The 27,798-nt window shown below is 44.6% G+C and overlaps 1 protein-coding gene across 2 annotated transcripts; it reads right to left on the bottom strand.

The window, feature by feature from the left end:
* Positions 1-841: 841 nt before the first annotated feature.
* Positions 842-27,798, bottom strand: gpatch1 (G patch domain containing 1). Of its 2 annotated transcripts, none has more exons than XM_083759433.1 (20): positions 27,728-27,798; positions 24,230-24,364; positions 23,733-23,818; positions 22,947-23,107; positions 21,755-21,852; positions 21,596-21,657; positions 21,048-21,320; positions 19,004-19,154; positions 17,831-17,910; positions 17,386-17,596; positions 16,329-16,736; positions 15,783-15,964; positions 15,522-15,649; positions 12,046-12,152; positions 11,404-11,597; positions 10,327-10,618; positions 8,609-8,743; positions 6,613-6,731; positions 2,655-2,791; positions 842-1,861 (listed from the first exon to the last, which is right to left on the bottom strand). In XM_083759433.1, the coding sequence occupies exons 1-20, from the start codon at positions 27,795-27,797 to the stop codon at positions 1,825-1,827; spliced, it is 3,066 nt and encodes a 1,021-aa protein (XP_083615559.1). In that variant the 5' UTR covers position 27,798; the 3' UTR covers positions 842-1,824. The 2 variants fall into 2 exon arrangements, with proteins under 2 accessions (XP_083615559.1, XP_083615560.1); XM_083759434.1 differs by having other exon boundaries at positions 11,410-11,597.

The raw sequence follows: 27,798 nt of genomic DNA, 5'->3' as shown, positions 1-27,798 counted from the left end.
TAACATACAAAAGATCTCTTCAACAGTACGAAGAGGCAGTTGTTACTGAGCGATGGTGTCAGTACAGAGAGTCCATGTTCAAATCCCAGTCTCCCTAAAGTTTAATGCTAGTTACTCAGCTTTATTTGGCTCAAACGACCTCAAAACTCTAATATCTCCCCTGAGTCATGGGCAGTTACAATACTAGCCTTTGACTTGTCTTAGTGTTTAAGATGTTGGCTTTCCACGTGGGAGACCAGGGTTCGATTCCCGGCTGTTACACTGACATACAAAAGACCTCAATAGTGCTAAGAAACATCTGATTCTGTTATGTACTAACTGAAGGCTAACAAACAAAAGATCACTTCAAAATTACCAGGAGACTGTGGCTGAGTGTCTGACTGATGGTGCAGGAGTAGTCTAATGATCAGTCTTTCAGTACAGACTTTCCATGTTCAAGACCCATTCCTCCTACAGCTCAATGCTGCAGTAAGAAAACTCAAAAGCACCAGGAGACATCTGCTGAGTGCCCAAAGGTGCCTTGGTTCAATGGTGTGGTGTGTTTGACTCTTTCATTCGTGTGTATAAGGACGTTTTTCTTTTAAGTTAAGGCAAGGGACCCCCGAAATGATGTATTTGGCCACACGGACCCCCATTTCGAAAGGAAAGATTTGAGTTTAAAATGTTCGCTTTAAAATACATTCAAAGTTTGCACATTTTCAGGATTTAAAAAAAAAAAAAATAGCAGATCTACAAGCTCGACGCGACACAATGTCTATCTGCCATTATTTGAATAGCCACTGTGTAAAATAATGCTTTTAAGCTAAAAATCTAAAATGACACAGATGATTTTCAGGTCTTAATGGGTTCAAATGGTTTATTCATTAAAACATGTTCTGGGAGGGTTGTAATAAAATAAAATAAAACTGCACATTATAGATTCCAGTTCCTTCTACACTGCAGTAACAAAACTTGAAATGTGTCTCTCTCTCACACACACACACACACACACACACACACACACACACACACACACACACACACACACACACACACACACACACAGTTCCTTGTTCAACTCCAGGTTTCTCTTGGCTGCGTGTGAAAGATAAGTCAGATGGTGGCAGCAGTGAGTTCCTCCTCCTGCTCCCATCTGGTCTCTCTCAGGCCGTCTGTGGCAGCTAGAGGCGCGATCAATCCGGGACTGGTGACGTATTGAAAATGTAAACGCAACCTAACGAGACTGCTTCCGGTTCATCGTTTCTGCTTGAGAGAGCCCAGATGCAGGCAGGAGGGGGGAACTGGTGAACTCAATACTGCCTCCATCTGGCGGAGTCAGGTTATGTTAAAGGATCTTTGAGCAAGACTCCCGATGAGCAGGTTGGTGCCTTGGACCAGTCTCCTCTGATGAGCAGGTTGGTGCCTTGGACCAGTCTCCTCTGATGAGCGGGTCGGTACCTTGGACCAGTCTCCTCTGCCGTTGGTGGGCGAACGTAATGCACACCGTAAAGAGCTTTATAACTTTATTATTTTAGCTTTATTTTCATCACACAGACACACACACACACACACACACACACACACACACACACACACACACACACACAATGCAGTTACACCTGGGAGGGAGCTGCACACAGCCATAGTCTTCTACGTTTGTCCAGTGAACACTAGCAGTTGGTCACATTTAGCATTATTGTATATTGATAGTAGTTGCTGCAGTCAGAGAGGCATTTCACCAGCCTGCTGTTCAGCAGATTTAAACAAGAGGACTTTTCAGGGACAAGACTCCTCAAGGTTGTAGCCTTCAGTCAGTCCTCACAGAGGACATAGTAGTCTCCACGTTCACCACTGCTGCTGCTGAGAGCTCATCGTCTTCAACCTGGAAGGAAAATGGCCAATACAGTTAGAAAGGCTGTCCAATTGCAGTTGCATTGAGCATGGTATTGGTACAGTGTTGGATATAATATATCTTGTGACAATTTATATGATATGATCCTTGGTAAGAGATATTTCGTAGACAAACTTATCAGGCTCAGGTTATCAGGCTCAGGTTGTCCCTTTGCTTTTTCGTTGTCACACAAAAAGGCATTTACCTTTGGTAAAGCCTGATTCATACGTGGTTACATGATGGTGTTGAATGCTATAAATAGCAGATTAACAAGCTCACAACGCATCACATTTGTGACGTGTTGTGAGCTTGTAGATCTAGCTATTTACTGAGCACAACACCAGCACACAACTAAGTATAACTGAGTCTTACGCAGTGTTGTTTTCGTCGACCTAAAACTAAGATGAAAAATGTTCGTCGACTACCTTTTTTCACTGACGAAAACTAAATGAAAACTAAGCTATGATGACTAAAACTAAGACTAAATATACTGACAATTTCGTCAACAAATAAAAACTAGACTAAAATAGCTGATCTACGTAGATCGGCTATTTTCAGCAAGTGTGAAATCTAGCCATATCAAGGCGTCGTATTATGACATTTTAGTCGAACACCAAAACATTCCGGGTGACTAAAATGTGACTAAAGCTAAAACGAAAACTATTCAAGAGACTTTTGAAAATAGCAGATCTACAAGCTCATAGCGCGCCACCGAGTGGCGCGCTACGAGCTTGTAGGTCTGCTATTTTCAAAATTTGCTGCCAAAAACAACAGTGTCGGGTACCTTTTCAGTAGCTCCTGTGTCGTTGCGTCTGTAGTGGGTCTGCCCTGGTCGTCGGCTTCGCTGTCCTCTGAGCTGCTGTCGGACGTGTCCTTCTTCTTCTGCTTAGCTTTGTGTTTGTGCTTCTTATGTTTCTTCTTCTAGAAAAGGAAAAAATAAATGATTTAACCCATTTAGATCTGAGGCCGATTCTAACAAGAAAGAAAAAATCACACCAGTGTGAACCAAGTGGTGCAACTCCCTTCTATTGGTTCTCTGTATCGTTCCAATTTGTATCATTCCAATTTTTTCTCTGTATCGTTCCAATTTCTTCTCTGTATAGTTTGCGTCCAGCAGGTGGCAGCCATGTCACATACTTCTCTCGTTCCAATTTCACGCATGCGCACACCACTCGTGCTCACACGTACATACAGAAACAGGTACACAGCTACACGGACATTGCATGCTGGATGTAGAAGTGGTTGCACCACTTAAAAAGGCTTCTAAATCCTGACAGTTTTCTGAAAAACATATGTTTCTGTGTCAGTGGTGCTCAATATTTTTCATGCCAAGGAGCCCCAAGGATATATGCAATTGGCCGCCGACCCCCAGTCTGAAAATATGTTGTTCCATGGACCCCTCCAGGACCAGAAGCAAAGATTTGAGTTAAAAACGTTTACTCTGAAATAATATATATATTCAAAGATTTGCGCCACATTTTCAGGATTTTTAACAATGTTTAAAACACCAAAAGGGGTTCCCCCGCCCAGAATGGGTTATTTAACCCATTCTTTTACCTTTTAAAAAAGGTAAAAGTCCAGGTCTGATGATGCTACACATCTGAAATTGGATAGAAATCTACTTCAACAGCATAAAATGTAAATTATGGAATTAACAAGACTAAATTAAAGGTTTTATGACATTCATTTTCATTTCTTTTTTCTTTTAGGTTTTATGACCTCAATTACACCCAAAAAACCTGAACTTTGAACATTCAGTGGATTTTCTGTGGTCTGAAGTTTTCTTTGGGGTTTTTTGGGCCTTTTGAGCTACAATGAAAACAGGCAACACAGTGAAACAGTGACATCTGCTGGCAAATCCCATTGACATATATGGGATTTGCAGTAAGTGATGTCACTTACTGCCGGCAAATCAGAGCACCTGTTTGAGCCAGAAAACCCCAGATCACAGAAAATCTACTGAATGTTAAAAGTTCATGTTTTTTGGGTGCAATTGAGATTAGAAAACCTAAAAAAAACAAGAACAATTCCAAAACCTTTTTTTTAATGTCACAATCCCTTTAAGCAATATACTGGCTTCAAGTTAATATATAACAAACAGATTTCAGTTCTGTCATTAGGAAAATCACCTAGTAACAACAAAGAGTGCCTTGCTGAAAGTCACAAAAATGTATGTTACCACAGCCATCTTAGAATGATGATTCTTTTTAACAGATGTCAGGTTTTTTTCAATTTCAGTTCTGTAGATTGTATTTTTGGGCAGTTGCCCAAACTTAAAAGACTTAAAATAAATCAAGGGGGAGGCAGTTAAATCCCTAGATCAAACAAATGTATGTACAAGTGTGATGCCAACAAAGTCTTCAGATCACGTAGGACTCAGGGAGTGACTGTACCAGAACGGAGACAATGTAGAAGAGAAGGTAGGAGAAATATCTACGACTTGAGCAGAGACATTAGCACAAGAGAAGAACCATATAACCTGAACTGCTTTGAATTCAGTCAACGGGACCGCGAGAGAATCATTGGAACCGAGTCCCTTTTTGACCTACAAAGCGGTGAATTAGATTTTTCCAAAGAGCTGTTAAATCTACTAAAAAAAGAAAACCAGAACACATTTTCACATTTTGACACTCAGTGAGTATGTACGACAAGGCATCATTCCCACGGCCTTTAGATGGCAGATGGAGCCTTCCCTGGGTAAACGTACTGATGACTATTGTGAACGCTGGTGCGCTATTCTGAATAAATGTGCCATAGACCTGATGATCGATCGGCTCAAAAAGGATACTATAGATCACAGACACACGCTCTGAGCTAGAGAAAGCTATCAACGACGAGCTGAAATTTAACAATGTACTTAAAGTACATCAGGAGCTTATTGATAAACTCTCTGTCGAAACCAAAGACGAAAAAAATAAAAAAATTCAACAAAGAATAAAAAAGACAAAGAGGAAGGAACAGTCTATTCCTGGAGGATCACCGAATCCCAAGATGCAGCGGCACCACCGGCAGCATCCAAACCCAGAGAAAGCAGACCTCCACACCAGATTGATCAGCTTCTGCTTAAACGCGAAGCTTTCTGGATTCAGTCCTTAAAAACACTATCTCCCCTTGGCCTTAATGTAGATTGACCTTTTTGTAAAAAAGAAATTACAATCAAAATATGTTTGTGCCTTTATACTTAACAGTTTCCGTGCTTTGAATGGATTACTCCAGGTTAATGTCGCTGCCATATCGGACATACGCGACTTTTGTTTTATGTGTTTAATCCGCCGTAATGTAATAGATAAAAATAAAATCCTTCTTCGCCGCGGAGAAAGAGACTAGATGCATTTGTTTTGACGGAGAAACCGGAAATCGTCACATGCTGTGGGCTGCTAGGGCTTCTGGGAAATTGAGGCCAATGCAAACGAATGGGGTTCAACGCCTCATGGAGGAGGCTCCTGTGCTGCGTCTTCCGGGTGTACCAAGATGGCGGGTGGTGCTGCCGTTCATAACAAACGGGGGGAGCTTTTTTCGCTCGATTTTCGCGGATTAAAAGCCCACATAATTCAGCGTATGCTCTAAAGGTAATACAACAATCTCGGCAGTGAAGGGGGGTTGATTAAAAGTCTGGTAAATCGTTTTCCGCAGTCAAACTGTTAACCTTTTAATTAATCTTTGGTAAACCCTTCTTTTAACCTTACTGTGATGGCCGCCTTCTCCCTTTTCACCTGCAGGTGACCTATACCTATACATGCCGACTCCATAGAGGGGCATTTAGGTCCATTGTCAGTACTAAAAATAATAAAAAAATAAAAAAAATCTATATCGATTGCATTGAATTATGTATTTTAATTTTATTTTTGTATATATATATATCGCTGTTATATGGTTCTTTATTTCACATTTGCTTTTCTGCTGTAACTCTTATATACATTGTAGTGTCTCCATGACAAGGAATGTTTATTCCAGAGCCTCTTAGGAGGCCTTATAGTCATCTTTGAGATAAACTCTTGTACGTGAACTTGAGACACCACATGACCATGATCCCTACCCCTCATATCACAGGGACAGGTCTTATTTAACCCGTGTTCCCCTACCCCCTTCTGATTGGTTGCATGACTCTCTGGCACCATATTTAACCCATTCTGACCTGAGATCAGATTCATACGAAGGTTTCCACCGGACACACACTGGTCTGATGAACCCATTCTGACCTGAGATCAGATTCTAAAAATGTCAGTCGTTCTTCAATTTTTCAAAAATAGCAGACCTACAAGCTCGTATCGCGCCACTCGGTGGCGCGATATGAGCTTGTAGATCTGCTATTTTTCAATAGCTAAAGCACAACATGATGCCAACACCAAAATGGGTGCCCGGTCAGAATGGGTTAAGTGTGAACCATTGTGTGCCCTGTATTCCCTGATGAAGGCTTAACCGCCGAAACGTTGGATATTCCTGTCTTACCTGCTGTCCTAATAAATATTGGTACTCTAGCTATTGGTGTGTGCGGCCACCTTCTTGTTTATTCAAGATCTCCTCCACAGTTTTCTCCTGTGTGCCGGCACTGCCACAAGGACTTTGGGCGTGCGTAGAGCCTCTTCGTACACAGGAGAAATATCTACACATAATCCTGTGGGTATTCTGAAGATCATTGACCGTCAATGTATCCTAGTATTGAAATGTCTCAATCCCTGCTCTGATTAAGAGTGACTGAATCCCTACCGGAACTCTTTGGATAGCAGTCAAATGAAAGTCACCTTCTTGTCCTTCTTGTGTTTGTGCTGCTTCTTGTTCTTGTGTTTCTCCTTGTTGCTCCTCCTGCTGCGTTTCACCTCCTCTTTGGTGAGAGGAGTCAGAGAGGACGTTCCTTCTGCAGCTGAACACAGGAAGTATATTAGTTTTGAATGCTGGCAAAAAACATAACATAACATTCTGCTTCTTAAAATACTGCTTGAGAGTGTACTGCTACTTGTAGCCTCTTGATGCAACAATTCAGTTAGCCCATGGTTTGGTTTGTAGTATGCCTTTTATATTACTAAATAAGTGAAGTTTTTCCATTCAGACACATTCCAATTGCAATTGTATTGAACCGAGAATCCTCGAATCACAAGCGCGTATTGGATCATGGATGGCGGACTGGCCGGACTGTATGGTTCACTATTAAACCGAGAACTGTTGCACCCCTAATGTCAACCCAATAAGGAACTGTTGCACCCCTAATGTCAACCCAATAAGGAACTGTTGCACCCCTAATGTCAACCCAATAAGGAACTGTTGCACCCCTAATGTCAACCCAATAAGGAACTGTTGCACCCCTAATGTCAACCCAATAAGGAACTGTTGCACCCCTAATGTCAACCCAATAAGGAACTGTTGCACCCCTAATGTCAACCCAATAAGAAACTGTTGCACCCCTAATGTCAACCCAATAAGGAACTGTTGCACCCCTAATGTCAACCCAATAAGGAACTGTTGCACCCCTAATGTCAACCCAATAAGGAACTGTTGCGCCCCTAATGTCAACCCAATAAGGAACTGTTGCACCCCTAATGTCAACCCAATAAGGAACTGTTGCACCCCTAATGTCAACCCAATAAGGAACTGTTGCACCCCTAATGTCAACCCAATAAGGAACTGTCTAGGCTCGGTTTAACCCTCTAACACCTGCATTAATTTCTACTTGCAAACCTTACTACTACTTTGTACTACTAGGACTAAGACTAAAAAATATGTAAAAATAAAATAAAAAATAAAGTTTGATGAAAAATGTATAATAATTATATAATAATTATATAATAATATAATAAATTAATAATTTACATTTGGGGGATATCTTTCACAATAATGAATCAAACATGTTCTAGACATTCTAATGATCACAAAAAAACATTTATTACAATTATTTTACCTACTTTTATTAGGGTAAAGGTCAAAAGTCTTAGGTTAAAAAATGTTCAAAATTGCACACAGAGTCCAGAAAATTTTTATTTGTGTGAATTTCAGCCTCTGTGGGGGGTATTTATATGCAAATATCATGACCAATGGCATTGAAATGGCATTGCAATGAACATCACTGATGACGTTTAGGTGAAAAAAGAACAGAAAAAAAAGGTCTTAGAGGGTTAATCAACACTCAAGGGCAAGGCTTTTTTTTTTACCAGACAAAAAATAAATACTACAGCAGTAGGATTCAAACTGGGGTCCTTGCAACACACACAGAGCATGTGGTCAGTGCACCAACTCTCTGTGCTGCCTGGGGCAACTTTTAATTAACCATGTGACTTATGTGAACTACTGACTATCACCAGACCCTTATTTGGGAGAATCCATCCACTGTAGGCAATATCATCACTAGTACCACCAGCAGCACACACACACGTTAATAATTAATAATTAAACTACATACGGTAGACACATATCTTATGAACTACAGAATGTAGTGAAAGTGTCTCTTGGAAAATAAATTGCATTGACAATTGCTTGGGCTTGAGCTTATATTAACCCATTCTGAACAGGAACCCATTTTGGTGTTGGCATCATGTTATGCTTTAGCTATTGAAAAATAGCAGATCTACAAGCTACGAGCTTGTAGGTCTGCTATTTTTGAAAAAAATCGAAGAACGACTGACATTTTTAGAATCTGATCTCGGGTCAGAATGGGTTCATCAGACCAGTGTGTGTCCAGTGGAAAACCTCGTATATGAATCTGATCTCAGGTCAGAATGGGTTGATTCCGTTTGTGTTTCTACTCACCTGGGACAGAGGAGGGGGTCGGGACAGAGGAGGGGGGCGGGAGCTTGGGTCCAAACTCCTCCTCCACCTCCTCCTGTTTTATGTTCTGGGAGGATGAGGCAACAGCAGGGACAGTTTGGCCAGCAGGGGGCAGCACTGTCAAGAAAAAGGAAGTAAAAGACAGATCATGTTTAGAATAGAAATGATTGAAAGCCATTATTTCTAATGGAGCACTTTTCAACGCTGTGCGGTTATATTCTGTAGCCTCGGTATACGCAGGGTTTTAGTTTAGTTCGCATTCGGCTCAAAAAAATGAATCGGCGAACCAAATATTATAGATCTACAAGCCTCACGTGTCACAACTTGTGAGCTTGTAAAAAATATCATTTTGTAACATTTTCAGCCCAACAAAACAATAATTCACTTTTTTTGGTTGATAACTTTGTTGTTTGGAAGGCTTTCACTGCATGAAGATGCAGTATTCTGTCTGTGGGGTGGAGGAGGCAGCAGGGACTGTGTTGTACCTGTAAGCTGTGTCTGTGGGGTGGAGGAGGCAGCGGGGACTGTGTTGTACCTGTAAGCTGTGTCTGTGGGGGTGGAGGAGGCAGCAGGGACTGTGTTGTACCTGTAAGCTGTGTCTGTGGGGGTGGAGGAGGCAGCAGGGACTGTGTTGTACCTGTAAGCTGTGTCTGTGGGGGTGGAGGAGGCAGCAGGGACTGTGTTGTACCTGTAAGCTGTGTCTGTGGGGGTGGAGGAGGCAGCAGGGACTGTGTTGTACCTGTAAGCTGCGTCTGTGGGGGGTGGAGGAGGCAGCAGGGACTGTGTTGTACCTGTAAGCTGTGTCTGTGTGGGGTGGAGGAGGCAGCAGGGACTGTGTTGTACCTGTAAGCTGTGTCTGTGGGGTGGAGGAGGCAGCAGGGACTGTGTTGTACCTGTAAGCTGTGTCTGTGGGGGTGGAGGAGGCAGCAGGGACTGTGTTGTACCTGTAAGCTGTGTCTGTGGGGTGGAGGAGGCAGCAGGGACTGTGTTGTACCTGTAAGCTGTGTCTGTGGGGGTGGAGGAGGCAGCAGGGACTGTGTTGTACCTGTAAGCTGTGTCTGTGTGGGGTGGAGGAGGCAGCAGGGACTGTGTTGTACCTGTAAGCTGCGTCTGTGTGGGGTGGAGGAGGCAGCAGGGACTGTGTTGTACCTGTAAGCTGTGTCTGTGTGGGGTGGAGAGGCAGCAGGGACTGTGTTGTACCTGTAAGCTGTGTCTGTGGGGTGGAGGAGGCAGCAGGGACTGTGTTGTACCTGTAAGCTGTGTCTGTGGGGTCTCCGTCTGTGGAGTGGAGGAGGCAGCAGGGACTGTGTTGTACCTGTAAGCTGTGTCTGTGGGGTGGAGAGGCAGCAGGGACTGAGTTGTACCTGTAAGCTGTGTCTGTGGGGTGGAGGAGGCAGCAGGGACTGTGTTGTACCTGTAAGCTGTGTCTGTGGGGTCTCCGTCTGTGGGGTGGACGCAGCAGGGACTGTGTTGTACCTGTAAGCTGTGTCTGTGGGGTGGAGGAGGCAGCAGGGACTGTGTTGTACCTGTAAGCTGCGTCTGTGGGGTCTCCGTCTGTGGGGTGGACGCAGCAGGGACTGTGTTGTACCTGTAAGCTGTGTCTGTGGGGTCTCCGTCTGTGGGGTGGACGCAGCAGGGACTGTGTTGTACCTGTAAGCTGTGTCTGTGGGGTGGAGGAGGCAGCAGGGACTGTGTTGTACCTGTAAGCTGTGTCTGTGGGGTCTCCGTCTGTGGGGTGGACGCAGCAGGGACTGTGTTGAACAGGCTGGACACCTCACTAGCGCCACCACGCCCAGTATCCTCGTCATCGTCCCCCTCCTCGGAGGAAGAGGAGGACTTGTCGTCCGAGGAGCTGTCGAAGATGGCTTTGAACAGGTCCATAGGAGGCCTCGTCTCCTCCTCCTCCTCCTCCTCCTCCTCCTCACCACCAGCATCTTCCTCATCCACAGTCTTCTTCTTCTTCTCCCCGTCCGGGTGCTCTGGGGACTTTGTCTGTGGTGGGAATTATAGTTTATTTCACTTTAGAATGCTTTTTTTTTTTTTAAACCTTTAAATAGATGGCCAAGAGAAAAGATGCAGACTTCCCACAAACAATGTAGATGAGCAAAAAAAAGACCAGCTGAAATGAAAGAAATGTAAGTCATAGACTTTTAGTAGCATGTGCAATGGAGTCAATAGATGCCCCAAAAATGTAAAGAATTTTAAAGTTTTAATTACTCGCTGTTAAACAAAAATGTAACGTGCGATTACATCGGCAGGCCCATACCAATTTCAACCAGTAACATGACGACTGGCACTGTGGAATATCCACAAAGATGGCGGCCGTACAGTCCAAACGTTGTCGTTTTTGGAACGTAAACTATACACCAACATGTTTATCTGAAAACATTCGAGGTGAGAAATAGGCAATGCCGTGACAAACTTGATTGAGCACTTGTTACATTGCACAATGAAGAGTTTAGTAAATTAACCCATTCTGACCGGGCACCCATTTTGGTGTTAGCATCATGTTATGCTTTATCTATTGGAAAATAGCAGATCTACAAGCTCATATCGCGCCACCGAGTGGCGCGATACGAGCTTGTAGGTCTGCTATTTTTGAAAAAAATCGAAGAACGACTGACATTTTTTGAATCTGATCTCAGGTCAGAATGGGTTCATCAGACCAGCGTGTGTCCAGTGGAAACCTTCGTATGAATCTGATCTCAGGTCAGAATGGGTTAAAGCCTGGCTATTGAAGCTTTTATGGTAGACCTACGGCAGTTAGAAAGACTTACCGGTACCTCAACTTTGATATCTGTTGTCGGGGCAGCAGCAGTCGTGCTGGGGGGGTTTGTGGACGTGCTCTGGTCCGGTTGGGGTCCAGACGCTGTGTTCCGAGCCACGCTGATGAACTCACTGAGAGGATCCTTTTGTTTATCCTCCTTATCCCACCTGGACCGCCGACTCGTCTCTGCAGGCTTGGGAGGAGCTGAAGGAAGGAAGGAGAGAAGGAAAGGAAAGGATGGATGAAGATATGTATGATAGTTATGAGATAAGTGACAAATAATAGTCAACTCTTATCTCAGTCGTTCGCCTTAACCCATTCTGACCTGAGATCAGATTCATACGAGGTTTCCACTGGACACACACTGGTCTGATTAACCCATTCTGACCTGAGATCAGATTCTAAAAATGTCAGTCGTTCTTCGATTTTTCAAAAAATAGCAGACCTACAAGCTCGTATCGCGCCACTCGGTGGCGCGATATGAGCTTGTAGATCTGCTATTTTTCAATAGCTAAAGCATAACATGATGCCAACACCAAAATGGGTGCCCGGTCAGAATGGGTTAACAACATATTTGTCACCTTAACTTCTTTTAACTTGTATTATTTTTACGTTAAATAATATGATGCTGTAAAATGGTACGTTACATTACCGAAAGTGTGCGGGGAGGCGCTGGCTGTTGGACTTTCTGAGACATTCAGGAAGTTGAAGACGGAGAACTTGTCTCTCTTCACCTTAGGCATGCCCACCAGACCTGACCTGAACAACCCATTCAATTACACACTTACTGTCATGTGGCACAATGTGGAAAAGTGCTCACTTGAGCACATGAGCACTAGCGCCTTGATTCTGGGGGGGGAACATTCTGCAAAATAGTCGTTCCACATGCATTGCAACACGCTGTGAGCTTGTTGTAGATTGGCTGTTTTTGGCAAAGATATTTAGTGTAGAGAGTCAGCCTTTGGGAATCTGGTCAAGGGTTGAAGTGGTTCAATAGTCGTGTTAACCCATTTAGACCCGAGGACGATTCTACAAATGTCTTGTGGCAGCCAGTAGGCCCCAACTAGACTACATGCAGTAGGTCCTAATGACAGCCAGTAGGCTCCAACTAGACTACATGCAGTAGGTCCTAATGACAGCCAGTAGGCTCCAACTAGACTACATGCAGTAGGTCCTAATAGCAGCCAGTAGGCCCCAACTAGACTACATGCAGTAGGTCCTAATAGCAGCCAGTAGGCCCCAACTAGACTACATGCAGTAGGTCCTAATAGCAGCCAGTAGGCCCCAACTAGACTACATGCAGTAGGTCCTAATGACAGCCAGTAGGCTCCAACTAGACTACATGCAGTAGGTCCTAATGACAGCCAGTAGGCCCCAACTAGACTACATGCAGTAGGTCCTAATGACAGCCAGTAGGCTCCAACTAGACTACATGCAGTAGGTCCTAATGACAGCCAGTAGGCTCCAACTAGACTACATGCAGCAGGTCCTAATAGCAGCCAGTAGGCTCCAACTAGACTACATGCAGTAGGTCCTAATAGCAGCCAGTAGGCCCCAACTAGACTACATGCAGTAGGTCCTAATAGCAGCCAGTAGGCCCCAACTAGACTACATGCAGTAGGTCCTAATGACAGCCAGTAGGCTCCAACTAGACTACATGCAGTAGGTCCTAATGACAGCCAGTAGGCTCCAACTAGACTACATGCAGCAGGTCCTAATAGCAGCCAGTAGGCCCCAACTAGACTACATGCAGTAGGTCCTAATAGCAGCCAGTAGGCCCCAACTAGACTACATGCAGTAGGTCCTAATAGCAGCCAGTAGGCCCCAACTAGACTACATGCAGTAGGTCCTAATAGCAGCCAGTAGGCCCCAACTAGACTACATGCAGTAGGTCCTAATGACAGCCAGTAGGCTCCAACTAGACTACATGCAGCAGGTCCTAATAGCAGCCAGTAGGCCCCAACTAGACTACATGCAGTAGGTCCTAATAGCAGCCAGTAGGCTCCAACTAGACTACATGCAGTAGGTCCTAATGGCAGCCAGTAGGCCCCAACTAGACTACATGCAGTAGGTCCTAATGACAGCCAGTAGGCTCCAACTAGACTACATGCAGCAGGTCCTAATAGCAGCCAGTAGGCTCCAACTAGACTACATGCAGTAGGTCCTAATAGCAGCCAGTAGGCTCCAACTAGACTACATGCAGTAGGTCCTAATAGCAGCCAGTAGGCCCCAACTAGACTACATGCAGTAGGTCCTAATGGCAGCCAGTAGGCCCCAACTAGACTACATGCAGTAGGTCCTAATAGCAGCCAGTAGGCTCCAACTAGACTACATGCAGTAGGTCCTAATAGCAGCCAGTAGGCTCCAACTAGACTACATGCAGTAGGTCCTAATAGCAGCCAGTAGGCTCCAACTAGACTACATGCAGTAGGTCCTAATAGCAGCCAGTAGGCTCCAACTAGACTACATGCAGTAGGTCCTAATGGCAGCCAGTAGGCCCCAACTAGACTACATGCAGTAGGTCCTAATAGCAGCCAGTAGGCTCCAACTAGACTACATGCAGTAGGTCCTAATAGCAGCCAGTAGGCCCCAACTAGACTACATGCAGTAGGTCCTAATAGCAGCCAGTAGGCTCCAACTAGACTACATGCAGTAGGTCCTAATAGCAGCCAGTAGGCTCCAACTAGACTACATGCAGTAGGTCCTAATAGCAGCCAGTAGGCTCCAACTAGACTACATGCAGTAGGTCCTAATAGCAGCCAGTAGGCTCCAACCAGACTACATGCAGTAGGTCCTAATGACAGCCAGTAGGCTCCAACTAGACTACATGCAGTAGGTCCTAATAGCAGCCAGTAGGCTCCAACTAGACTACATGCAGTAGGTCCTAATGACAGCCAGTAGGCTCCAACTAGACTACATGCAGTAGGTCCTAATGACAGCCAGTAGGCTCCAACTAGACTACATGCAGTAGGTCCTAATAGCAGCCAGTAGGCTCCAACTAGACTACATGCAGTAGGTCCTAATGACAGCCAGTAGGCTCCAACTAGACTACATGCAGTAGGTCCTAATGACAGCCAGTAGGCCCCAACTAGACTACATGCAGTAGGTCCTAATAGCAGCCAGTAGGCTCCAACTAGACTACATGCAGTAGGTCCTAATGACAGCCAGTAGGCTCCAACTAGACTACATGCAGTAGGTCCTAATGACAGCCAGTAGGCTCCAACTAGACTACATGCAGTAGGTCCTAATGACAGCCAGTAGGCCCCAACTAGACTACATGCAGTAGGTCCTAATGACAGCCAGTAGGCTCCAACTAGACTACATGCAGTAGGTCCTAATGACAGCCAGTAGGCTCCAACTAGACTACATGCAGTAGGTCCTAATGACAGCCAGTAGGCTCCAACTAGACTACATGCAGTAGGTCCTAATGACAGCCAGTAGGCTCCAACTAGACTACATGCAGTAGGTCCTAATAGCAGCCAGTAGGCTCCAACTAGACTACATGCAGTAGGTCCTAATGACAGCCAGTAGGCTCCAACTAGACTACATGCAGTAGGTCCTAATGACAGCCAGTAGGCTCCAACTAGACTACATGCAGTAGGTCCTAATGACAGCCAGTAGGCCCCAACTAGACTACATGCAGTAGGTCCTAATGACAGCCAGTAGGCTCCAACTAGACTACATGCAGTAGGTCCTAATAGCAGCCAGTGGGCTCCAACTAGACTACATGCAGTAGGTCCTAATAGCAGCCAGTAGGCTCCAACTAGAGTACATGCAGTAGGTCTTAATGGCAGCCAGTAGGCTCCAACTAGACTACATGCAGTAGGTCCTAATAGCAGCCAGTAGGCTCCAACTAGACTACATGAAGTAGGTCCTAATAGCAGCCAGTAGGCTCCAACTAGACTACATGCAGTAGGTCCTAATGACAGCCAGTAGGCTCCAACTAGACTACATGCAGTAGGTCCTAATGACAGCCAGTAGGCTCCAACTAGACTACATGCAGTAGGTCCTAATAGCAGCCAGTAGGCTCCAACTAGACTGCATGCAGTATGTGTGTGTGTGTGTGTGTGTGTGTGTGTGTGTGTGTGTGTGTGTGTGTGTGTGTGTGTGTGTGTGTGTGTGTATTACCCAGGGAAAGGGTCAGGGACATTAAACCTCTTACAGAGGAGTTTATCAGGATGCCATTCAAACGTGTCTCTGGTCAGCTGACCAAACATCTTCATCTTCACTGCTGCTTGTTTGTCATCTACGTCATTCTGCACACACACACACACACACACACACACACACACACACACACACACACACGATGGTGTAAATAAAAAAGGCTAAAGTATAACAAATGGATATAGAATGTCCCCGTCCCCCCCCACAGTGCCAGCTTCCTACCTCCTCATCTCTGTTGACCTCCAGGTTGTCTTCGACGGTGTCCTCCCGTTTTCCTCTGGTGAAGCGAGACGAGAGGAAGGAGGAGGCGGGCTTAAAGAGGATGGCCGCCCTGACAAACTCATCCCTCTCTCTGCTCCTCTCCCACTCCGTCATGTTGGTGTCCAGACACAGATCCAACGAATCTAAGGACACACACACAGTCGTCCGTTTAGACCGGAGCCCGATGCTAAAAAGTGGCTTCTAAATCCTAACACTTTTCTGAAAAGTCCTATGTTTCTATGTCAGTGGTGCTCAAAAAACTATTTCATGTCAAGGACCCCCAGAATGATCTGTATCTGACCCCCCATCTGAAAATATGTTGTTCCAGCAGACATTTGACCTAATTTCTCCTTTCATTCGCCGATGGCAAATATGAGACGTGTGGGGGGGACAAGATGGCGTAGATTTTCCCTTCCGGCGCAATTGGCGTCTGCCCTCAATTGTCTGCCCTCACATTTTATCCTAAATATGTACATTGCTCGGGCCAATCAAATACGCATACATTACCTTTGTCTCCCTGTCTGAGCTTGCTGAGGTACAGGTCGTAGCGCGCCTGCTTGCTGGCGTTGCTCTCGAACGGCTTGAAGGTCTGAGCGCCCTGTGCGGTCGGGGCCTTCCAGGCAGACAGGGCCTGTTCCTCTTGCTGCTGCTGCTGTGTTGGTGGTTGTGGTTGGAACCTGGAGGCCATGGCCCTCTGGGCCGTTAGCTTGGCTGCCTCTACACCAGCAGACACCATGGCCCTCTTGGCTGCGTCTCCACCAGCAGAGGCCATGGCATCGTGGGAAGAGGAGGAGGAGGGAGGGGCAGAGGCGGCGCCGGCGGTGGCTGGGGCGGCGGGGGGACGGGAGGTGCTTCGAAGGCTGGCCAATTTCTGTCTGTCTTCAGACGACAGCAGCTCGAATATGGAGCTAGGGCCTGAGACAGGGGACAGAATGTAGAATTAGCAAACATGATAACGGCAACAGGTAGAATTGTAAAAGGGGATTTTTTTCTTCCATTAACCCATTCTGACCTGAGATCAGATTCATACGAGGTTTTCCACTGGACACACACTGGTCTGATTAACCCATTCTGACCTGAGTCCTGAGATCAGATTCTAAAAATGTCAGTCGTTCTTCGATTTTTCAAAAAATAGCAGACCTACAAGCTCGTATCGCGCCACTCTGTGGCGCGATATGAGCTTGTAGATCTGCTATTTTTCAATAGATAAAGCATAACATGATGCCAACACCAAAATGGGTGCCCGGTCAGAATGGGTGAAGAGCTGTAAACTACGATCAAACTAAATATAAGGACTACAAAAGCAGAACCTCAACTACATACAGAGTAAGGTAAATACCCTTAGGAACCTATACGGTTCTCTTGTTTTCCGATCAATCCAATGGTTGAGGCCAAGAAGGGAGGCATGCATTGGGTACATTACTATAGTCTTTGGTATGACCTGGCCAGGGATTGAACCCTGGATTCCCCAGTATAGGGTAAGGGGCGGACACTCTGTAACCAACAAGGTCACCGAGCTGTGCACAGTATTAGTATACAGAGTATGTACGAGGCCGATTAGTACCTTGTAGGGCTGTCTCTCCCAGCAGCTGTCCTCTCTGGGCTGAATCCAGCTGGTGTCTGCCTGGCTGAGGGCCACCGGCGTCTGTGGTCAGCTGGCCTTTGGAAGCCTGTAGGGCCTGGGCAAGGGCAGGACTCACACCAGACACGTTGAACACCGGGCGGAAGTAATGAACTGGACGATAGTCACTGGGCAGGACTGGAGGTGGAAAGACCTTGAGGAGCATGACAGAGAGAGAGAGAGAGAGGGAGGAGAGACAGAGGGACGAAGACATGTATTTATAAAGATGGAGAGAGATGGAGGAGAAAGCGGTAGGCGGAAGAGGAAAGGGATGGAAAGTGGAAGGGATAATGAGAAATGAGACGTAGGAAGAAATATGCGATATGTGAGACAGTATAATATTGAAAAGAAGACACTGTATGTCCACTCAATGAGGTTGAACACTCACTGTTTTCTGCTCAACCGCCAGAGAGGACAGAGTGAATCCTTCCAGAATCTTCCCCAGATAAGACGCATCTACACTCATGCCTGGGACAAAGGAAGGAGGAATAATGCAGCTGAGTAGATGTGGTGAAAACGAATAGCTGGTCTCAAGTCCCACTGATGATACAGCTGGGAAACATACCCTAGGTTTACGAGACCAGTTGTTACACAACGACTTAGGCCGTTTAAGAAATCCAGATAAAACCGGGATAAACAGTACGACCAAATTAGTAATGTCAATCTCTCTTGGAGAGAATCATTTCTACTGAAGGGAGTGACAACCGTGTTGTTTTTGGCAGAACATTTTGATTTTAGTTTTAGTCTCTTGAATAGTTTTCATTTAGTTTTAGTCACATTTTTAGTCACCTGGAAGGTTTTAGTGTCATTTAGTTAGTCTAAGATTTTTGTCGACTAAATCTACAGTTGATTTAGTTAACTAAAATGTATTTTGGTGGGCCTTGATGCCGTCGGAATGACTGATGTTACACTTTTACACATCTACAAGCTCACGTGTCGCAGTACGACGCTTTGTGAGCTTGTAGATCTGCTATTTTCAGCATGCAACAAAGTGTAAAATTACTTATACTGGATCTCTTGTCCACTAGTCCCTTCCTAACAGTCTAGTCTAGTTTTAGGCTGTTGACGAAATTGTCAGTATATTTAGTCTTAGTTTTAGTCATCATAGCATAGTTTTCATTTAGTTTCGTCAGTGAAAAAAAACTTTTTTTTAGTCGACTAAAAACGTTTTATTTTGTTTATTTGTTTATTATCGAAAAAGTTGTATAATTGTATAAATGCTGATGCTGATATTGTACAAGTATTTCTTTGTATAACCCATTCTGACCGGGCACCCATTTTGGTGTTGGCATCATGTTATGCTTTAGCTATTGAAAAATAGCAGATCTACAAGCTCATATCGCGCCACCGAGTGGCGCGATACGAGCTTGTAGGTCTGCTATTTTTGAAAAATCAAAGAGCGACTGACATTTTTAGAATCTGATCTCAGGTCAGAATGGGTTAATCAGACACAGTGTGTGTCCGGCGGAAACCTCGTATGAATCTGATCTCAGGTCAGAATGGGATAATAATGGCTGATTCATCGTCGCTATAGCACTACATTATGTTTGAATAGTCTCACTCGTCTTGTTTTTCTTGTACTGCTGGGGGGCCGTCCATCCATAGAGTCCGTCCCCTGACTCCTTCCCCCCCAGGACCCTGTCATAGTTGGACATGGAGTCTCTGTGGTACACGTCTTCATCATCGTCCTCCATCGCCCCCACCCCAAATGCCTACAAAAGGTGAAAGGTTCAGAAGTGAGCATCAGAAAACTGAAATCAGCAGCTACACAAAGTGTTTTGCCCGGGGCAATTATATTGAATTCTCCAATTTGATGCAGTATATCAGTGTAAGCACAATATTAATGACAAATTTAATATCACAACAAGGTCGAAAATATTCTCATTTTCATTGCATATTTCAACACCGGAAAGAAAGGCGATTCACCCAAATCTTAATCTTCTCCCCCCTGAACTCAGAAGTCTGATTTCAACAAAGACATAAAACATGGGAGTGGTCTGGTTGAATTGTTTAATAAAGGAAGAATCGAGAAAATGCGACAATAAGCAATCCAGGACAAAATAAATGCACCTACTGTAGGCGCGCACACAGCTTACCTGTAAAGCGACCAGAGCATGTGAGCGGAGCGGAGCGGCCGATAATTCCGCTCTTCGCTCTCGACGGCTTTTGTTACGCTCGCTCCGCGCTCACGTTCATCTCCCCCCACGCCGCTCTACGCTCGCTCCGCGCTCACTTCAAAATCCACCCGCTCCGCTCACGCTCGCGCTCACATGCTCTGTTGTAGCCCATCGTCATGTGTCCAAATCCAAAAGAACAGATATGTAAACTGTCGACACGCCATGAGCGGTGCATTGGTGATTTGTATGTATTGTACTGTCTATTCTCATGGACAGTCCGTGAAGCAGATTACGCGTATGGGGCTGGGCTTGAGTCTGAGAGCAGGCCCGGCGCCAGGATGAAATGACTGAGGGCAATTGAGATCTTTGAGGGGGCACAAAGTCAAAGAGGTTGATTTAAGGGTGCAAACATCCCCTTAACCCCCCCCGTTGTGCCGGGCCTGCTTGAGAGACAATGATTGATGTAAACTGCTAGCCAAGCTTGCACAGTGCCGTGCCGTGTGCACCGAGCGGCTCGGAGCGGAGGACAGTTCTCGCTCCGGAAGTCAATCTGACCCATTAAAAAACCCACTCCGCGCTCACGTCAAAATCCCCCCCGCTCCGCTCCGCTCACATGCTCTGAAAGCGACTACATGAGAAATAAACGTAAAGTCGCTGAGAGGCGATGGGATGGGCCATGTTGTCAGACACGCTCCGCCGCAAACAAAAAGGAACTCGCTGGATCCAAACGATGCATTTTAAAGGGATTGTGACATTAAAAAAAAGGTTTTGGAATTGTTCTTGTTTTTTTTAGGTTTTCTAATCTCAATTGCACCCAAAAAATTAACTTTTAACATTCAGTAGATTTTTTGTGATCTGGGGTTTTCTGGCTCAAACAGGTGCTCTGATTTGCCGGCAGTAAGTGACATCACTTACTGCAAATCCCATATATGTCAATGGGATTTGCCAGCAGATGTCACCGTTTCACTGTGTTGCCTGTTTTCATTGTAGCTCAAAAGGCCCAAAAAACCCCAAAGAAAACTTCAGACCACAGAAAATCCACTGAATGTTCAAAGTTCAGGTTTTTTGGGTGTAATTGAGGTCATAAAACCTAAAATAAAAAATAAAAATAAATGAAAATGAATGTCATAAAACCTTTAAGGGTTTTACTTTTATTAAAGCAATATAAATTACTCATAACGGTGCTCAAACGTAAAGCAAACATGACCACAGCTTCAACTTAAATAAAGTCAATAAAATAAAGCAAATTAAAGCGGTGTAAAGCGGTCAACAAAAGTACGGCGTCCCACACACACACACCCTCTCTCTCTCACTGTGTGCTCAGCAGGTGAACAGGTGATGTTAAAGTTAAAGTTAACCAGGTGCGCCCCTATGGCCGTCAATCAATCATCTCTAGACACCAGTGACAGCCCATTCATTTCATTGACCATGACCACAACATAATAACAATAATAACCAACAGAACCATTTCATGTTCTCCTACATTACCTGTCCCGTCGGGCCTTTCCTACTCCTGTGCGCCTTTCCTCCCTGTTGTCCGAACAGCTGCGTGGTTCTGTCCGAGTCCAGAGAGAACAGATTGATGTGTCCAGACGAGGCAGAGCTGGACCCGGAGGACCCCAGCAGGGCCTTGAGGGGGTTGAGACCGCTGTACCCCAACCCGTGGACGTTCTCTTTAGGGGTGAAGTCAATGGGCGTGACATCTTTGGGGGCAAAGGTCACGTTCTCTGGGGCAAACTCTTCGTCGTCCTCATCGTCCTCCTGGACAACAGGGAGAGGGGGGGGGGGGATATAATCGATAAAATATTTATTTTTAAAAGCATAGATTTTATTTATTTATATATATACGTTTATTAATTTAAAAAAAAACAATGTATCAAGTTATAAAACATGAAACTGTTGCATTGTATATGGGGTTTATAGCCGAGGCTAATTTGCGACCACACAGTTCCCAGGAAAAGCCAGTTTCACGCACACACGCACAAACACGTGCACACTGCACACACACACACACACGTAATGCAGACATACAGTACCTCAGAGTCCTCTGAGCCAGCGCGAGGTGGAGCACAGCCGTATATCCTGTGACCAGATGATTCTAACAGGAGAGAAAGAGTATGTTTAGTGAGAATCACTAAAAGTGAGAATCTGGTACAGGTGAAATCACCCATCATCTGTCTCCATGGGTAACATACCTGTTTTCTGCTTGCCTTTCTTCCTTTTCATTCGAGGACCCACGCCTTGGCCATCCTTCCAACCCATTTTCCTCAGTAGTTCCACCCCTATGGAGGTCCTGACATGCAAAACAAACAAGATCCTTTTAAATAACACAGATTGACACTACCGCGTTGACACAATCAGCGCCGGGATTTCTTTCAAAATTGAAGCTCGGCGTTGCCAGGAAGATATGGCCGCTTTTACTCTGTAAAGACCCCTACTTCCGTTCCGGACATAAAACGGGAGAGATATATTTGCTCGCTTACCTCGCTAACATTACGATAAAGTCGCTGAATAATCCCTCGTTCACATTTTGAACGAGAGGCATGTTGAAGTCAGAAATGAAGAGTTTAGTATATCCATCTGGTCAAAACCACAGAGAGCTCCTTAGATTACGCACGCCGAGCCTTTCTTTGTGAGCGGTAAACAGGGAAGTGATCGACAACGCGCATGCGCGAAAGAGCAAGGAGTATGGTGCAGAAGGAGAGGCCAACAAAAACAAAAGCAGAATATTCTTCTCTCGTTTTGATATCAATGAAAATGCGCTAGGACGCGTGTACACACGTCCTTTGGATCCGTCGGTTGGATTAGTTGTGACGTTCCCACACGTCGTACGGTCTGTTTGATTAGGTTTTCTGAGCTCAATTGCACCCATAAAACATGAACCAGTTTGACACGCAAATTAGTCTACGGACCCCCATTTAACCCATTCTGACCTGAGATCAGATTCATACGAGGTTTTCCACTGGACACACACTGGTCTGATGAACCCATTCTGACCTGAGATCAGATTCTAAAAATGTCAGTCGTTCTTCGATTTTTCAAAAATGGCAGACCTACAAGCTCGTATCGCGCCACTCGGTGGCGCGATATGAGCTTGTAGATCTGCTATTTTTCAATAGATAAAGCATAACATGATGCTAACACCAAAATGGGTGCCCGGTCAGAATGGGTTAATGGCATTTCTATCTCTGGAACCCCCCAATTTATATTGTAAAATCAACGTTAATTGAACTCTGAGAGTGTACAAATGGAACCCGTTAGGGTCCGTCTGGTTCCATTTGTACACTCTCAGAGTTACAGACCCAGAAGGGTCCATTTGGTTCCTAATTATAATTTAGCTGGGGGGACCCCACTTTGGGAACCACTGGTGTCGTGTACAGTACGTACCTGGCTGGAGCGATGAGCTCCTTCAGCAGAGTGTCTCCGGGTATGGTAGCTGACAGAGAGCTGATGAGTCTGGCCTTCTCCTGCAGCTGGTCTCTCCGCCCTGAGCCAAACTCCTCTGTCCGGCTGATCTCGCTGGGAGCAATGCCATGTTCACTGAAGTCCTGGAGAGAGAGAGACCATGTAGACACTGCGGTCAACTTTAGAATAGTCATTAGACATCCTAGAAGAGGGTTAGAACATTAATTTACACTTTGTAAAGTCTGTATAGCCTTTTAGACTAGGGGCTCCATTTCTGTCACCGCTAAACCCCTTATCGCTAAACGTCTTTGCCTTTTATTTTCTTTACCATTTTTGCAAAACATTTTTGAATAGTTCAACTAGTACACTACATTGACACGTTGTGAGCTTGTAGACTGGCCATTTTAACTATTAAAAAATGTTTTGCAAAATAGTAAAAATAAAATTTAAAGAAAAGGCAAAGAAGTTTAGGGATGAGGGGTGACGAAAACAGAGCCTTACACAGGCATTTATATGCAGTGTGTACCTATGTGTGTGCAGTATGCTGTATATAATACAGTACACACACACACACACACACACTAGTATGTCATACACATCAAATACAGAGAGACAGGCACTACAATGTCTCTCTGCATTTGATGTGTTTACCTTTGCTTATTTTGAGTCACGCTGGGTAGAGCGTCTGCTAAATAGCATACTGTATGTAGGGTAAAAATGCATATTATTTTATCTACACAGATTATGTATATATGGAGTATTATGGACCTCCTCATCCATGAAGTCCTCAGGTCTGGCGCGCCCTTTCTCCGCTTTCTGTTCCCGCGACGACACGAAGGTCGACGGAGCCCATCCTGTTGGGAGGAGCAAAGGATGGATCAGACATACTTCACATTAACCCATTCTTCTGACCTGAGATCAGATTCTAAAAAATGTCTTCTTCATCCTGTCAGTTTTCTGAAAAAGCTATGTTTCTATGTCAGTCGTTCTTCGATTTTTTTCAATAGCTAAAGCATGACATAATGCTAACACCAAAAAGGGGTTCCCGCCCAATATGGGTTAAGGGCTGTATCCGTCCCATCAGTGCAACATGACTTCAACATGACTTCAAAGAAAAATATCCACCTCCCACCCCCACTAGGAATATAAAATACTTTGTTTTGTAGTATTCCATGGTGCAGTTCGGCCGAAATCTAAACCCCCTAGCTGTGTGTGTCGATATATATATACAGTACATACCAAAAAACATCAATATCACCACTAACCCTCTTTGGTGCCAACGCTGTTAAAGTATCCAGCAGAAAAGCCTCCAGTGAAGGCTCCATGAAACCTCTTGTAACGGCCCTTCTCATCCTTCACCGTCTGTTCGTGGACTGGTACTGGCTTCCTCAATGGCTCATCTGTTGAAAGTCTGTATTATTATCATCATCATATCCACAAGCATGTAGCCTGATTTATATACTTCTTCAGTGTGTAATATAGCAGACATAGGCTAAGCCAAGGCTACAAGCTTGTAGATTCGTACAACATCTACAAGCTCACAACGCGTCGCAGCACAACTCGTTGCTTGTAGATCTGCTATTTTCAGCATGCAAGCAAGTGTAAAATGACTCATACTGGATTTCTTGTCTAGTTTTAATTTGTTGTCAATATATTTAGTCTTACTTTTAGTCATCGTAGCTTAGTTTTCATGTAGTTTCCATTTAGTGAGTCAGTGAAAAAGGATAGTCGACGAACATTTTTCGTTATAGTATATGGGGCGATTCATACTCCTATTTTCGAGCCCAATAAAAGTCGGTTCGGCTCTGTAGTGTAGAGCCTACAATGTGACTTCATTTGAGGTTCGGGGGGGCGGGTACCGTCCTAAAGTCGGCTCTTCGGTGCTACTGAAAGTTTCTGACGAGCCGAAATCATTTCGGCACTACAGCGCCGAAACAGCGGTAAAATAGGAGCATGAATGGGCCCTGGCAGGCAGTGTGCATAACTGCAGCCCCAGGTTTCCAGAAGGTGGGATAGTATACACATGTCCTGTCCCCATCGCTTTGTGTAATTGGCTAAGCACTAGATTTACATTTTTTAACCAATGTCATAATTATGTGTTTTTCAACTCACGTGGCATTAATGCATTTTACTAATAATTGTATGCATTTATCACGTCCGACTCCTATAAATAACAAACAACATTCAGGGACCTCTTCCCTTGATTTTTTGTCCCTTCTCATTTGTCAGACAGACTGCCGTTTCCATGGAATATGGCTGTGGACTGTGGACTAGTATAATAATAATAATAATAATAATATTAATAAAACAACTTTATTTGTATAGCACCTTTCATGACATGAAATGCAGCTCAAAGTGCTTTACAGAGCAATGGAGAAAGAAAAGAAAAGCAAGGCATAAAACATTTAAAAAACTAGAAAAAGTGCCCTTCTGGGCACAGGTCTCCACCAGGTTATCCACAGATCCGTGCAGTTAGAGGTAAAAACACTTTTCGGCCAGTTATAGCGCCACCTTGAGGCTGAGTTGAAATTGTTCATGTGGCATTTTGTCCTCGGCCTAGTGGGAATGCGGGTGCACAATTTCACGGAAATCACGCGATGTGTTCATGATTTGCAGCATTTTGTTTGAAACTGAGCACTCCTGTGAACTTTGGAAGCCAATCTTAACCAATCAGGATGGAGTCTGAGAAATCTGAAAGACTGGTTTGGTTGAATGGCTCTAGAGAGACTGTGTACCAATTTGCGTGATGTTTGGACAAAATCTGTAGGTGTGCTGTGCAAAAACTTGTTTTGCACAAAGCGGCCTCCTGGTGGCGCTATAACAGGCCGTTCTGGAAAGTTTGGGGCAGAGGTTCATCGTTGGCATCCAGGGAGTGTGTATGCAAAATTTGGCATCGACCGGGTTAACGGTGGCCGAGATTAGCTGCTAACGGACGGACACACACACACACACACACACACACACACGGACGGACGGACGGAGTGCAAAACATACTCTCTCCCCATGCCTTCGGCCTGGTGGAGACAATAACAGTAATGCAATACAGTGAGGACATAAATAACAAAATAAATAAAAGATCAATTAAAAGCAAGAGTGTAGAAGTGGGTCTTGAGCTGTGCTTTTAAAATGTCTACAGAGGCTGCCTGTCGAAGGTACAGTGGGAGGTTTTTTTGGCACAGCGAGCACTGAGTGAGCAGGCTGACCCAATATAGCTCCCATGGGGTGACTGTGGAATGTTCTTATGTATAAATATTACACTATATCATTATTATTTTTATTGTCATTATAGCTCTGGTACATACATAGCCCTCCAAGCAGAACCCAAATGCTACTGAAGTTTCTGACATTTGTTCGACCCAGTGCATTGGGTCCTGTTCCACGTCGTCCATGCCACCTGATTAAAACATTTACTGGCTCATGTTTACATGTTTACCGCCTCCCCGCGCTCTTTGACGATATTCTTCAGTATGAGGCTTTCTGAATATGTAAAGTATAAGTACCCATACATGCCGCTGCGAATATCTCCTGTGGCGCGGAAGCCGTTAAGTATTTTTAATATATGTTTGCCCGATTTGGAAGCTTGGATTCTTCTTTTCCTTCCTTGTTTATTGACACCTCATTGTACCGCCTATCTGGCTAGCTAGTGGCGCTATAGCTATGACACAGCAGATCAGAGGCAGGGACGTAGCCTCACAAGCCAACCGCACACCGGGAGGCGGTACAATAAACGGTAAACAAACAAGAAGAAATAAAGCGACCAAATCGGTCAAACAAAGATTAAAAATACTTAACGGCTTCCGCGCCACAGGAGATATTCGCAGCTGGATGTATAGCTACTTAAAGTTACCGAATTCAGAATAACTCAAGGAAAATAATGGCGTCACATGCCGCGGGTCCTATTTTAGAGAGAATCTCCACATCCGCATATAGGAATTTCCATACGAAAATACAGTAGTGAGCAGGGACCCAACGTAAAGCTCAACAAAATATCAGAAAAGTTTTACGTAGGGTCCCGAAAGGGGCTAGTACATACATAGCTCTAATGCCTTTGCATTTAGAGCAATGCAAAGGCATTAGAGCTATGAACCAGAGTTGTCATGTATCAGTTATTGAATGGTTGCATTTTAAAGTTATGACAGAAAACGTTAACCACCCCACGGACCCCATTTTGGGGGTCACGTCCGACGTGCTTGACTTGCCTCTCCGACCCGCAGCCACATAGGCTACAGATTGATTTTCGTGGAAAAGTGGACATACCGAATTTGACCAAAAATATACCTTTTCTGACAACTTTTCATAGGGATATGATTGAAAATAGAGCGGACTCTAATTCGCAGCAATTCATTATTGGGTGAGTCTCTCTGTGGCTGGAAGTATTTATTAACAGTTTGCAGAATTACAGTACATTTCAAACACAACTCAATACAAAAACTGTTAACTGTGAGTGGACGACATTACACTTGTTTACAAGAGGCTCCACCTTGTTCAATTCATCAACACATTTAGAGACGTACAAATCATACAATGTAATGGAATATCAGCTATTGGCCTATAATAACTCAGGCCATAGGGGGAAATCAAAATATCGTTACTATAGTCCCAGTTGTTTACTGCTGTTGGTTGTTTAGCTAGCAGCTAACGGCTAGCTTAACATAACAGCTAACGACGTTTCTAGCTTGAAAGTCATCTCGGCTCTGATAGAATAATAATGAGAACGAGTGAATGTTGGACCCAATTATAGACTAAATTAAAACATGTTTTACCTTCTTCCAGAGGCTCAAGAGGAGTGCCATAAGTCACAAAATCCTCGTCGCTATCACTGTCGGACGCCATG

Source organism: Protomyctophum parallelum, assembly GCF_964188405.1.
Source record: "Protomyctophum parallelum genome assembly, chromosome: 2".
Lineage (NCBI taxonomy): Eukaryota > Metazoa > Chordata > Actinopteri > Myctophiformes > Myctophidae > Protomyctophum > Protomyctophum parallelum.
Note: the sequence above shows the minus strand (reverse complement) of the source record. Positions and strands in the feature narration are given on the sequence as shown.